The 14,714-nt window shown below is 42.5% G+C and overlaps 2 protein-coding genes across 2 annotated transcripts in view; one reads left to right on the forward strand and one right to left on the reverse strand.

The window, feature by feature from the left end:
• Nucleotides 1–710: 710 nt before the first annotated feature.
• On the forward strand, nt 711–8,492 carry DHCR24 (24-dehydrocholesterol reductase; the record flags this gene model as incomplete). Its single annotated transcript, XM_010178458.2, has 8 exons — nt 711–866; nt 1,316–1,421; nt 2,141–2,259; nt 2,350–2,613; nt 3,423–3,566; nt 4,530–4,727; nt 5,531–5,709; nt 7,893–8,492. Coding segments are annotated over 8 exons (1,320 nt in total), but the record flags the coding sequence as incomplete, so codon positions are not given.
• Nucleotides 8,493–11,779: 3,287 nt separating this feature from the next.
• CIMAP2 (ciliary microtubule associated protein 2) overlaps nt 11,780–14,714 on the reverse strand; it is a gene marked incomplete at its 5' end in the record, with an annotated part of 4,423 nt that continues 1,488 nt past the window's right edge. Inside the window, 4 exon segments of the mRNA XM_029087564.1 lie at nt 11,780–11,846; nt 12,942–13,072; nt 13,665–13,697; nt 14,435–14,563. Coding sequence (XP_028943397.1) covers nt 11,780–11,846; nt 12,942–13,072; nt 13,665–13,697; nt 14,435–14,563 — 360 coding nt within the window.

The raw sequence follows: 14,714 nt of genomic DNA on the forward strand, positions 1-14,714 counted from the left end.
CTCTAGTCATTACGGTAGTTCTGTCACGTCTACTTTTGTTTTCTTCCTTGACTCTCCTGTTCGTTGCAGGTACAGGTGGATATTTATGCGCACGGGGTTGTTCTTTGAGGGTTTGAGGTTGGGTTTTTATCACCAGCTGTAGTAGCAGTTGAGCTTTGAAGACAATGCTGCAATTTATGTTTGTTTTCCAAATGTTAACCACTGTGGTTTTGCAAAACTCATGGATCATGTTTGTGGCTTACACGTTTTCCTTCTCAACCTTTCTCTCTTTGCCTGTTCATTTGCAAGCTCAGACCATTTTTCTTTTCATTCACCTTCACAGAACTAAGATTATTTATGCCAGTGATAATACCTCCCTTAGAGTATAGGTTTTCCTGTGGATTTTTAAAACTTTGTTAGTTTCTTGCCAGTTTTCTGCATCTTGTCTCCAAAAAAACCCAAAAGCTATGGGGTATTAGGAGTGCTTCCTCTACATAACTAGACCCCTCTGGTGGTATTTTATTTAGAAGTTCAGAAGTCTGCAGAGAGACTTCCAAAGCATCACTACCAAACATAGAGTCATCCAGGCTTTGTTACTTGCAGGTAACGTGCGTGTAGAGGAGTAAGAATATTTCTGAAGGCTTTTTCGCAGCAAGGGAAAAACATTTCTGGTATTCATTATTGATGATGTGTGTGCCTTACGGTGTCAGTTCAGTTGTTACCTCTTGCAGGTTCGGGAATGGAAAAACGAAGGCAGCAAAAGATACATGTGCACTGGCCGTCCTGGCTGGTTGACTGTGTCCCTTCGCGTTGGAAAGTATAAGAAGATTCATAAGAACATCATGATCAACTTAATGGATGTTCTGGAAGTGGACAGTGAAAGACAGGTAACAGATTAATCGCAAAGCTTTTGTAATAATGAAGTTTACATCTTTTTTTTTTACTGTATTTGTAGCTGAAGAGGAGATTAGATTCCATAAAGAAGAAAGCATTTTTCTAGCAGTAGACCCACCAAATTTCAGGTTTGACAGTGCGTGCTTGGTTCATTCTATCCAGAAAAACAGCATATGGAATTGCTTAGCTTTTATGTGCTGAAGTCTAAAAGACCAGATTGATTTATGGTTTTGGGGACTGAGCAACAAGATGTTGAGGCAGAGGAGGAATCACTAAACAGTTTCAGCTATTTTTAGTAGTGCTCTTAGGGAAGTAAGTCTCTGAATTCTGATAACAGATGGAAGTAAATCCAGTTAGCCATGTTTTGTCATCGTTAACGCTGAACTCTTAATTGATGGTTGGTGGGGGGAATTGTTGGGGTTTTTTTTTTTTTGCTTTTTAGGTTGTTCGTGTGGAACCTTTGGTAACCATGGGCCAGTTGACTGCACACCTGAATCCCATGGGCTGGACTATTCCTGTGGTACCAGAGCTTGATGATCTTACAGTAGGTAAGGGTCATTGTGATGACAGGAGACTCACTGATTTTGCTGCATTGTCATTAGCTTTTTATGCAGTAACATGTTGCATTATTTGAAAGGTTCCTGAAATACTTTCTTGAACCTTAAGTTCTATTGTGGGAGTTATAAGCACTTCTTTTCTCTTTTTTCTTGTTTTCTATTGTGGGAGTTATGTTATAAGCACTTCTTTTCTCTTTTTTCTTGTTTTTTCTTCTTTTTTTCTTCTTTTTTTCTTCTTCTTTCCTTCTTTTTTCTTCTTTTTTCTTCTTCTTTCTTCTCCTTTCTTCTTCTTTCTTCTTCTTTCTTCTTTCTTCTTCTTTCTTCTTTCTTCTTTCTTCTTCTTTCTTCTTTCTTCTTTCTTCTTTCTTCTTTCTTCTTTCTTCTTCTTTCTTCTTCTTTCTTTCTTTCTTCTTTCTTCTTTCTTCTTTCTTCTTCTTTCTTCTTCTTTCTTCTTCTTTCTTCTTTCTTCTTTCTTCTTTCTTCTTTCTTCTTTCTTCTTTCTTCTTTCTTCTTTCTTCTTTCTTCTTTCTTCTTTCTTCTTTCTTCTTCTTTCTTCTTCTTTCTTCTTCTTTCTTCTTTTTTCTTCTTTTTTTCTTTTTTTAAATAGTCTTAAAAGTTGTGCCCAGAGCTTAATAGTGGAGTTTTGTTCTCATAAACCACCTTCATTTTAGATGGTGTTTCATTTGATTTGTATGTGCTCTCTTGATAAGGTGGCCTGATCATGGGAACGGGCATTGAGTCTTCATCCCATATCTATGGACTTTTTCAACATACCTGTGTGGCCTATGAACTCGTTCTTGCCGATGGAAGCCTTGTGAGATGTTCACCAGTAAGACAAAATGTTATTTTGCTATCATTTACAATGTCATTGACGGTTATCAGTATGGATATATGATTTAGTATGACATACTTTTTGCAGACTGAAAATTCAGACCTATTTTATGCAGTGCCTTGGTCTTGTGGTACTCTGGGTTTCCTGGTTGCAGCAGAAATAAAAATGATTCCTGCCAAGAAATATGTCAAAATACATTATGAACCTGTGAGAGGACTGCAGAAGATTTGTGAGAAGTTTACTGAAGAATCTAAGAAAAAGGAGAACAGTTTTGTGGAAGGACTTGTGTATTCTTTGGATGAAGCAGTCATCATGACAGGAGTCTTGACTGACGAAGCTGAGCAAAGCAAGGTAACTAAAGGGATGTTAGTCAGAAATTTAAAAAAAAAAAATTGTAAATGCCTCCAAAGTTTAACTGAAGCTGTACTAAATGCTGATATAAAGGATTGGAGGATATTGGAGGATTGGAATGATCTCTTAACATGGATTAAAAGTTAGATGTCCATCAGAATATTTCAAATTACAGCTCTTTGTTACTACGACAGAGTCTGTACTCTAAATCTCTTCAATTGATAAGAAACGACCCATGGATTTCATTGTTCTAGGAAATAATTTAGTCTACAGCCTATTCATTGCAGTACCTAAGGAAGAAGAGAAGTCTCTTTTCTCATGCACAGAGAACAATGCTGTTTTAAACTGCAGTTTTTCAAAGTAACTCTTTTTCCCAGCGAGCTTTTAATGCAGTTAATATTGGTAAAACACATCAGGGTCATTTACAGGAGGGACATGCTGACAGTTCACTGCATCCCTCAACATGGATGTTTCTCCTCTGCCATAATGGCACTTTGGATTAACGATGAGTTGAGAGATCAGTATTTTAGGAATGCAGTTCTGTCACATCTGTGATCTCTTAATTAGCTCGTAACAGGCAAGCCTTATTTAAATAGAACCTTGTTGGCAAGAACGGTAAGAAGGAGCCGTGCATGTGGAGAAATGAAGGCTCCCTAAGATCTTTTGTGACAGTCTGATTCAAACTGTCACAGGGGGTATAACATTGATTCTTAGCAGCAAAGGAACTTGGGGACATACTTAATGTTGTCTGGTAAGGGGTAACTGCTATCTGTGTTGGTGTTGGCTAATGAGTGCACGTTTTCTTGTAGATAAACAGAATTGGTAACTACTACAAGCCGTGGTTCTTTAAGCATGTGGAGAAGTATTTGAAAGCTGACAGGACTGGAATAGAATACATCCCCTCAAGACATTATTACCATAGACATACCCGCAGTATCTTCTGGGAGCTCCAAGTAAGACCAGTTCCAAAATTAAAATAACACCTGCAGGAAGGTTTTCTGCTCTTTCCCAGTGTGGGGACAATGTACCTTCTTCCCCTTGGCCACACTTTTGTCTTTCATGGTAGAAAAAAACAGTGAAGTTTATGGCAAATTTAAAAGTCCTGCATTAGGGCAAAACAAATCCAAAGGCACTTCTTTATATGTAAGTTGTTACATCATAACCTCCTAATTTCTGTTTTAGTGCTTTTCTGTATTTAGATCTTAAGTACATATTTCAGCATTAAGCTTTGACACCTACTAAGTGATTTTTCAAAGACAGACAGTGGAAAAAACATGAATGTGAAATTACAGCTGAAAATTTGCCCTGAACTCAGAATGGGAATTATGCAGTAAGGTCATTTCCTTGAATTTCATAAATGTATTTGTTGTGATGTGCATTTACACAAAACTTTATTTGGCATCTGAAAGATTCCCATTGCTGCATTTTGAATCTCTGGAGTAAGGTGCTGGATCCTTTCAGCTCCCGGAGAAGTTAAACAGGAGTTGGCTGTGCAGGAAGTACTTAAAATTTTACAGATTTAAAGTTCTTTTAAGACCTCATCCTGTATGTGTTTATTCTTGTGAGAATTCTGTAAGTTTATCTTCGTGTGCGCTCCTTCCTTATCTGTTTTAAGGTAATAGCCTGCTGTTCTCTGAACTTCATTGTCTGAAAGTATTTGGGGTTGAGTATGTTGTGATTCATACAACTGAAAATCAGTCGGTGTAACCAGAGGAGGCTTAGGGCAGGGCTGTGTAGCTGAGTTCAGTCCAGGCCTCTCTTCTTTGTTCATATTTGTATTACAGTAGTTTAGCAAAAGCATCAACACTTAAAAGTATTGAAAATCTGGCTTAATATTGCTCTGAGGATTCAGAAGTTTTATATTTTGGTTGACTTACACATTCTAAGGTCAAACTTTTTTTCTTTCCTCTTTAAAGGATATCATTCCTTTTGGCAATAACCCTGTTTTCCGATACCTGTTTGGCTGGATGGTCCCTCCAAAAATCTCTTTGTTAAAACTCACCCAAGGAGAAGCTATTCGCAAGCTGTACGAACAACACCATGTCGTACAGGACATGCTGGTGCCAATGAAGAGCCTTGAAAAATCTATCCAGACCTTCCATGTTGACCTTAATGTAAGAACACATGTTTTTAAAATGCAGCATGTCTTGGGACTGTGTGTAATAAGAACTGTGACTGTTGATCTGAAGACAAAATAGTCTGCTGATGTACAAGTTAATTATCTGTCCTGGGGAGTGCTGTACTTTGCAAGTCTGTGATGCAAGGCTGCTGAAGAAATGAATGCAGCTTTCTGGAGGAAAAAATAAATAAATAAATTAAAGTGATATGTAAACTTTAGTAGAATGCCAACACTTCTAAAAGATTTTATCACTTAGTAAAACTTGTACTCCTTTTCCTTTCACCTAAAATGACTGGCGGTCTCGCTGAACCCCAACTGTGAGAATTAATTTCCCCTTCTTGCTTTTATTTCTGAATTTATTTTAGTTAGTATAAAAAGTACAAACTTGGCAATTTCAATTTTGGAATGACCTGGAGAAGAAAACTCTTCATTTTCTCTTTACTCAGAATGCATATTCAGTTGTTGCTTTGGGATCAGGGATTTTTTTTTTTAATTTATTTCAAATATTTAAGAGGGAGGAGATGTAATTCTCAGAGAACATTGCACATCTGAGCATCTTGATCTATTCGTGTTAGGGTTCGCACATCTTCTGAGCATCTTGATCTATTCGTGTTAGGGTTGTTAGAAAGTGGAGCTAAGAACCACATCAAGAGAACTGGAAAGGGAGACGTGTGTGAATTTCAATCCCAAATTGTGAATAAGACCTCTAAACTCTTCATTTTGTCACCTTTGATAACAGATACCTTAAAGGATTGTTTTGTTTAAAATAAGTGATAAAATGTTTTCTTACTTGTGCAGGTGTACCCTCTTTGGTTGTGTCCTTTCATATTGCCCAATCATCCTGGCATGGTCCACCCAAAAGGGGATGAAGCAGAACTCTACGTGGATATAGGAGCTTATGGAGAACCCAAAAGGAAACAATTTGAAGCCAGGGCTTCAATGAGGCAAATGGAAAAGTTTGTAAGAAGTGTGCATGGGTAAGGATCCCATTCCTTAGAAGAGTAAAAATGTCATATAATTTACACCTGTGGGGTTCAATCACAGCTGTTTAATCCCACAGCACTTTAATATTGCAGTATTGCCACAGAATAGTAATAATGCCATATAATTTACAGCCATGTGGTTTCATCACAGTTAGTTAATCCCACAGCATTTTAATACTGCAATAATTGAACAACCACAATAACTGAAAACTAATTTTAGTTACTAATTTTGGTGTTAGGATTTTTAAATATGATTTCACATTCATTGTTTGCAAAACCAACCCAACAAACAAGCTCACTGGCTGAAGTTCTTGCAGCATATTCGGGAGCTGTGTAGCTTCAGGTCACCTGTGTGTTCTTTCAGCTCCAGGCTGCTTTGGGAGCAGAGTCTCTGCTGGAACAAAACACATCCAAGAACCCAGGTGTAGAAAGACCTCAGCAGTCTGTACTGACTGAGCATAAACGTGTGTCAGCGTGGGTCAGTCACCTCTCTCAAGCTGCTGAGCTTGCATGCTGCGGTGAACTTGTTTCAGGGCAGGGGCAGAGCAAGTGCTGTTCTGGCCGCAGTTGGCCACAGTCCCTCCAGGAATCCCACAGGCTGTTAAAGTTTGGACAGCTTCCCTTCCCTGCCTGCCCTTGGGACTGTTCAGCCCCCTGCAGTCCTTGCAGCATCGCGCTGCGGCTCTGCCCTGGCCTTGTGCTGGGCTGTTCTTGCACAGAGGCCAGCCTGGATCACCTCGGCAGCCCTTGTATGGTGACAGGAGTCTTTCTTCCCTCACAAGTTGTCCTTTCAGAGCTTCCTTTTCCCTGCCCTGATTCTTATTACACAGGACTGCAGTAGGCGTGAGATATGTGCCCGCCATCTGTCACAGACTCGTGCCAGCCTAATTTACTGCGGTAGTGTCAGTGGAGAAGCAGTTACAGACTTGTTTCTCAGGAACAAAAAACAACTATGCGGTATTTTTACACCATCAGCATAATTTATCTACGTTTCTATTTTGACCTACTTCTCGATCTAACAGTGATTATATCCCATGTGGCTGAGTAATAATAGTGAGTCTGCTTTGAGATGATTTGGAGAGTGTAAATGACTTTTAGCTGCAGTGAGTGATCTGCCAGAGAACAAAGCAACTGAAAGTTAATGTTAAGCTTTTTTTTTTCTTAATTAACTTGAAATTAAGCTTTTAATTTAAAGCTCTTTACTAAAAAAGTTTTGTCTCTTCTCTGCCTGTCACTGGGAAATGAACAATGGATAAATCTTACAGTTTTATGATCACACACAACAACAGAGCTTTTAAGTAACAGTTTGTGTTGTGCTGCTGTACTCTGATGCTAGCTGCATTTTAGAGAGCAGAGTGTGAACGGAAGGAAGAGCCCACAGCTAAATAAGGATTTCATTTATTTTTGTAAATGGACCTTTGTTACACTGTGCTTCATTTACACTATAAATTTGTCTTCTCAGCCTGGTCTGTTTTAGTCAAGTTTTGCCCTCCTAGTTATATCCTCAGTGTCCAGTCAAAAGAAACTGTAAAAAGTCAAAGAATGTGTTGCTACATCTGCCTTGAACTCTTGCAGTTCTGTCTAGACTTGTGTTTCTGTGAACATAAGTTGTGAGAATACAAGTTGTCAGAAGATTTGGCTGCACGTGGTTAGGATGTCTAGAACCCTGTTTTAGGATGTCTAGAACCCTGTTTTAGGATGTCTAGAACCCCTGTTTTATACACTTTTTTTTTAGTCCTTTTCTCTTTGTAGTAGCGAAACTAATGGAAGTATCAATACACTGATGGCCAAAGAAGTGTTCTGGACCGTATTTTAAAAGCAACAGTTATTTTAATTGCTTTCTTGTCCCATCTTCCCCTTCACCAAAATGACTGTAGCAATATTCTGCTGTTTTCACCATTCCATGTTATTTCCTCTTGGAACAGAGATCATGGTAACGTTAAAGCCACAAAATATAACTGGCTGAGTGTCCCAGTGTAATCCATATGAGCAGTTATATTTGCTTCTTTTTAAAAAGCATCTTTGATGGGGTTTTTTGTTAAATATTTGCTATTCATGGCTTGCTCTGATTTTTTTTTTCTTTAATATTCTATTAGAAATCTTGTGGCACGATGAGTACTGAATCTCTGTCTCTTTTTTTTCTCTCTTGTTTTTTTTTCCCCCCCCTCCCTCTCCAGTTTCCAGATGCTGTATGCAGATTGCTATATGACCCGTGAGGAGTTCTGGGATATGTTTGATGGTTCGTTATACCACAAGCTGAGGGAGCAAATGAATTGCAAGGATGCCTTTCCAGAAGTGTATGACAAAATCTGCAAAGCTGCGAGGCACTGAGCCTGGATGATCTAACCAAGCAATCAGGGAAAGATTAATTTACCTATAGCTAGTTAGTATAGCCTTTACAAAAAAAAAAAAGCTTTATTGCTCTCCAAATAAGCTCATTCTTGTTGATGTTTAAGGGTATGAATTCCTGCTTTATAAATTTATGTTTAGTCTTTCTTCATGTGTTTTAAAACCAATTTTCCAAACTCAAAGTGATTGTTTTTAAGAAATCTGAAGTGCTAGCTTTTGTGTCGAATGGAGTGACGTAGGTGAATTCACCTATTTCCAAGCATAAGAAGAATAATTGGAAAGGATGAAGATCCTGGAGTTACACCAGCTGTATAGTATAGCTCTATTTAACATTAATTTTGAAAATGGTAAGGAGGGCTCAGAAATCGGTGCCAAAGCTGAACGCATTGTCAAATGAATCATGATGTTACAAACATTTGCCTCCAGTCAGTGACCTGGGACAGCTTAGCCATGGTACCATAACCTTGGGGCTGTACAGCGCTGCGTGATGTCCTGTGGTCCTAAACTGCTTGGGTTACACTGTCCTGTTGTCTCCACAGAGCAGTTAAACGCCCTGACAGTGGCTTCAGGTTCAAAGCTGAGCATTGAGGTGTGAAGAAAATGCTTTTTTACTTGTGCCTATCAGCTCTGTACTGAATTTGGTTATGAAGTGTAAGTGGATGTAGGTTTTAGGTACTTTTTTTTGTTGGTTAACAGTGCATTGGGTTTTTCCCCAAAATATCAATGTCCTGGCTTCATAGACTACTGAAAAAAAACGCTGCTATTTCCTATAGGCAAGTATACATTTCAGTTTTTACTTGTTGTGGCTCAGTTTATTTGGGTATTTTTATTTTGTTTTATGAGGAGGGGTGTTGATTTTTGGTTGTTGCTTAATTTTAGTGCCTTATAAATACTCAGTTGGAGGAAGACGTGGGTTATTTCAGCCCATTGTGTCCTGGCCAGTAGAAAAACAAAAGTCAAGGCTTTATTTATACAAGGTGTGTTAGAGCAAGTGGCTGTGGATAAGAGGAGCTCTTGTTGTGAATCTTAATACATGCAGGCGTTGGTTCTGACTCGAGTGACATTTTTGCTTTTGATTTTAGCTGGATTAGATTGATAGGCTTTGTAAAAGGACTGTTTCAGTCACCTGGAGAGGACATCAGCAGCAAGGACTGTTGGGTTCCCCTCCTGCTGCTCGCTGGTGAGGACGGCACAGTCACGCACTTCATGCGCTCAAGTGCTGAAGTGTGGAAGTGTTTTGACCCTGTAGCCAGAAACATGGTTCCAAACCAAGCCCATGTCTTGTCCAAGCAGTACTTTAAATTGTTACTTGAAACCTTACTCGAGCTTGAGGGAAAAGAAAGTCATTTTCTTGAGGCTTGTGTCAGGGCTAACATGAAGAATTCTTTAAGCAGTTACCAATGGGAGGCATTGTGATTTTTTTATATGAGTGCTAAACCAATGATTTTATTTATTGATAGATGGATGTTTATGGTCCAGATGAAACCAATGATAAAGCAGTAAGAAGAAGAAGTTGGGCCTGTTACTCAGTGATGTGTGCTGGGCAAGTAATGTGCAGAGAAGGTACCTCTTAAAATCCCAGGTAGGGGACTGGCAGCCAGGGCAGCCTGCCAAGGGGAGACGCAGCCGGCGCAGAGCGCCTGCGGTGCTGCCCCAGCCATGGAGCTGGGCAGCAGGCAGAGCTGTGTCAGTGATCCAGGAGTGTCTGCTACACCCTTCCAGGCTTTGGGGTACCTGGGAAGGCAAACGCTGGTTCTCAGGGTATAACCTGCCTTCCCAGCCCTGTGAGACAAGCAGCCCAGGAGCCGTTTCCTTGTCCCTGAGGCAAAGCTAGGATTTAGCCCAGTGCTTGTAAGATAATCTGCACAGAGCTAGAATGGGTTTGGTTAGCTTTGAAAGGGCGATGTTAAAACAGCTAGAGGATATGCAAATACTTTTATTTAGACTATGTTTCCCTCACTTCTGTACTGATGATCTCTAGGTATGCATTGTATTTGTTTTTTCACTCCTTAATTTATTGGCAAACTTTGTGTGATGTGATTGGGTACCGTAACTGTATCAGTCACACACGTGCACATGCATAATTGCTGTTGCTCTTAATTTTTGGTTGTACGGGCTGTTTCAAATAAAGATCTAGCCAGCATATTGTTCAAAGCCTTGTCTTTTAATGAGTGGTTACTTACATTTCAACAGCTGTGTTTATCATTTCTCCTGCTTACTGTATTGTTACAAACAGTCAGCAATTACTGAGAAAAGCTGCTGCCTGAGTAAGAGACCAGAAGCATTTCGATGCGGTTGGGAGATGAGGAGCCTAGTGCTGCAAACAGCTTTGAAGGAATGTCTTTGAAGATCGTGAGTCACACTTATCTCTGCCCCAAGACACACCTGTACAAAACAAACACCTTAGAGCTGAGCCTTAACCCTTCAGTTGTGCCCCACTAACTCCACATAGCCTCCTGATGCCAGTTATCCTGATTTTTTTTCTCCCCTCGCCTCATTCTTTCCCTGTGATGTTTTGTCCAGGAGGACAAAGACCCCATTTTGGATTTTGGTGCTCTAGCCATTGCCATGGACAGCTACTTCATTCTTCTCACTTCACACTAATAAATCTCATCCCTGGTTTGAATGAGCTGCCACAGAAGCGAGGATGAAGATTCAGTGCCCTCTTCAGCATGAGGAGTTTCACATCCTTGAAAAACGCTTTCACAGCAGCTCTGTAGGCTTAGCCGGGGTATTCCTGCCCCTCCCTTGGTCACAGCTACATCCCCCTCCAATGTTTTCTTCCCAGACAGAAGCTCACGGGCTTTCCCCTGAAATCCAGGCTGCCAAATGTCTCAGCCCCACTGCCACCCCTGCTCAGGTGCCAAAGCCCCATGTTCCTGTCACCACATTCTGTGTTGGCCCCGACAGACGCTGCATTTCACAACCCTCTCACCACCTGTGCTCACCCACATCGCTGCTCAGGCACTGCCCTTCAGAGACCTCCTTCCTCCTTTGCTTGTCTCTCTACAACAATCATCAGGATTTCCTTAAATCACTGCAGCTCTACCTGTGTTCAGTTACCTCCCCCACCAAAGGATAATTGCAGTTAATTAGCATACTTAATCAGCCATAACTAACATGTAATTACACTTAGATTTAATTATTCCAGTCTGGTCTAAACACTAGTACCAGACTTCATAAAGGTTAACTCTCAGTGAACCAGAGTACCCACAGCTCATTTTTGTGGCCATCCCTGTTACCACTGACAGCTCTCTCTTCACTTTCTCCATTGCCTCGAGGTTTTAATATCCTACAAAATTGGTAATGATGACACTAAATTCCCCCTAATTCCCCCCAGCTGCTTACAAACGTTTGTGTTGGTGATGAAGCTGTGGTACAACACGGCTGTGCCCACAACAGGTACCTGCGACTTCTTTAAGTAGCAATGTTTGAAAGGAAGTGTGGCATCCTCTTCCCAATAAATTCCTCTTCCCTCTTTTATAAAGGCCAAGGTGGAAATCATGGATTACTCAACAGAAAAGGTAGACTGCTGATTGTCTAAGAGCATTTTATTACCACAGAACAAGACTCCAGTTGTTTCCTGTCTCCTGACTTGCGTGCCAGCGTGCTGTATTTTTATCTACCCCATCTCATCTGCTGGTGCTTCTGCCATTTACTCACTGATTTGGACTTCCTGGCACCCTCTTACGTTTGGAAAACAGCAGCACTTTCTTCAGAGGGATCTTGGACAATAAATCAAATCACTCCCGTTGTTCTTAGCAGCAGGCTTGAGCCGCTCGCTGTGGAAAGAGGATGCGATTCAGTGGGCTCCAATTATCAGCTGGATTCATTTCATTAGTCTTAATGGGCATGGAGGTGAACAGAGCTCCTGAAAGCCTGGCTGTTCCCTAGAAAGCACAGCTGTCACTTGAAAACTGATTTTGGAGCTAGTGCTATTTGATTGGAGAGATGTCTTTGAATTCCAGGTCCTGCTCACTGTCCAGATCTTTTTTATTTCTACTGGAAGCGCAAAATTAACAAAGCTGGGCAATATGGAAAGGTTTAATTAGCTTTCATTATGCTTTCTCTATCATAGCATAGCCAACTTCTGGCTGCCCTGCTGAAAGCTCCCGAGTTACATTCAGCCCGGACTGATTTCTAACTGCTCTCTGGAGATCAAGAGACCTTTGCAGAGCTGTCAGCCCCTAGTGCCACCGTAGCACTTCACTAATCTTGGCCACAAGCAAAGGTGAGAGCAAAGGGCTGTCCTGAGGTGTCTCATTTGTATAGTTCCTCACTGCTTCACAGGGTGTTCACACTGGTGATCTCAAAGCCCTTTGTGGTGAAGGCGAGCCTTGTTTATCTTCCTTCCTCAGATGGGCAAACCAAGGCACAGCCTGAGAAGGTGATTGTTGTTTGGAGCCATTGAACAGTCCAGTGCTGGCACTGGGAATGAGTCCAGACAGCCTGATTATCCATCCATCGCCCAGTTCCTTCCCAGGCTGCCTCCTCTAATTTGATGGAAACTATTTGCCTACACCTTGGCTGCAGACAAACTGCATTTCACAAGATACACCCACCACCTTGGCATCTGTGAAGCGCCTTGAGATCGGGTAGGTCTTTAACCCTCCCACTACCATTACGCTGTGGGGAAGCCCCAAGATCTTCTCGCTTTGAGATGCAGCAACACCAACCTCCCTGTCCACAGAGGGAACGTGCAGCGGGGCTGGTGAGCGTTCCTCGGTCCTGACCCAGTGTGTTAACCACACGATCATCCCACCTCCTTTCAGCTGTAGCGTCAGTAACGTGCTCTCTGTCTCCCCAGAGCTGCTCAAGATGATTTTCCTGTAAGCCAGTGTGAAACCACTTACAGCCCCCTTGTCTGTCAGACTTACAGCAAGTAGGCATCCCGCTTCAAGTTGCTCAGGTACCGCTGTGCGTCACACTGGTACAGGGACTGGTATCTCATCTTCTGACGGTGTTTTTCATGCTCGGTGATGTTGTAGCGACCAACACCTACAGGGTTCTGGAAGGAGAAGGTCTCATGTGCTTCCCCATCCAGAGGCAGCTGGGGGATGCGAGTGGGGCAAAAACCAGGTAGTGCCTTCATGTGGCCAGGCCTTCAGTTGCAAAAAATAAACCAATATGTGGTGTGTCTTAATCAAACTCAGCCTATACTGCAGGGGAGGGAGGAGAAGACACTCTAAGTGGTGTTAGCCTGGCGAGTCCCCTTCATGAGCAGTTCTTCTCATCACAGTGGTCCATAAAGAAGTAGATTAGCTCTGCAAGCTCAAGCACACTCACCAGTCACCTACTGCTAGCTGTAGTGAAGGGCTGCTGTGTCACAACCTCCCCACTGAAGTATAAACTGTCGAGTTCCCCAGCAATTACGAAGATGGCTTCATCCTTGACCTCTTTCAAGTTGCCTGTTCCTCCACTCAGCTGGATAAAGGAGAACAGCCACGTGGAAGGCTGCTCCTCATCCTTAGCCAAGGTGGACTATTTCAGACTGAAGCTTTCCCTGGCTGCTTTGAGCCCTTTAAGCTTTGTTCCTGTTCTCTGTGGGGAACCAAGATGAATACAGCTCCAGGAACGGCTACTCAGGGAAGGGCTCCTACCTGCCCTGGCTCTGCAACGTGCTGCTGATACTGCTAGAGGAAAAACTGGCTTTCAAGCAGCAGACTGTGATTTCCTGGGATGATACAAGTTGCTCCTGCTACCTAAAAGGACTCAAACCCAGCTGCCCTCATCCATGAAGTGCATCTGCTTGCTTGCAGCTGATGCTGAGCAAAACCACCGGGAAAGGTTGTCTGAGCATCCCTGGAAAAGGGCAAAGGCCTGAGGATGCAGCCAGAGAAAAGGGGTCACTGCTGAGCTCCTGCCCCTCTGCTCAACCCCGGCCAAGCTCACCTGCCTACGGGCAGCGCGCGCTCAGCAGTGGGTGCTCAGGGGCCACCTTCCCCTTGAGCTGGCAGGACATTGGGCCCAGGGCCTTTATTCACCATTTATTCTTTAGCAACCTGTTCTGAGCAACAACAGCAGCACCCAGAGAGGGACTCATCTCCTCTCTAAAGGATGGGGATCTGGCCAAGTCAACCAGGTTTCCTTGGTAATCAACAGGGAGAGAAAAGCTCTTCCTGAGGTCAATCTACCCTTCTATCACAGCCAGCCACCTGCTGCAGGACTTCTGCTGGGGTGCTGCTCTGTTCAGAGGACACACCTAATGTTTAGCTGGCTGAAGCTGGTGAGGAGTGCCTGCCCTTACTTTGGCTCAGAGAGCTTTGTCCTGTCCCAGGGGTGCACGTAATGGACTGGGGATGGTCATGGAGGACACTCAGAGCCTGACCGTTCCTGTGTCCCTCTCTCACTGCCATGTCCTTTCACTCACCTCGTTCCCAGTAAAGAGGCGGTAGGACTTTCTGTCAAATCTCTTGGCAGATGACCAGAATGGGGGATGGCTGGAGAACACTGACTTCTCAATGGGCTTTGGATTGTAGGAGCCCGGCCCCACCACCTACTGTACAGAAGGAAATCTGTTACGCTTCAGTTTGCTTGTAAAAAGAGCTACACAACATTGGAGAGCCATCCATCCACCCATCCATCCACCCATCCATCCATCCACCCATCCATCCACCCATCCATCCATCCATCCACCCATCCATTCACCC

Source organism: Antrostomus carolinensis, unplaced genomic scaffold, assembly GCF_000700745.2.
Source record: "Antrostomus carolinensis isolate BGI_N321 unplaced genomic scaffold, ASM70074v2 scaffold40890, whole genome shotgun sequence".
Lineage (NCBI taxonomy): Eukaryota > Metazoa > Chordata > Aves > Caprimulgiformes > Caprimulgidae > Antrostomus > Antrostomus carolinensis.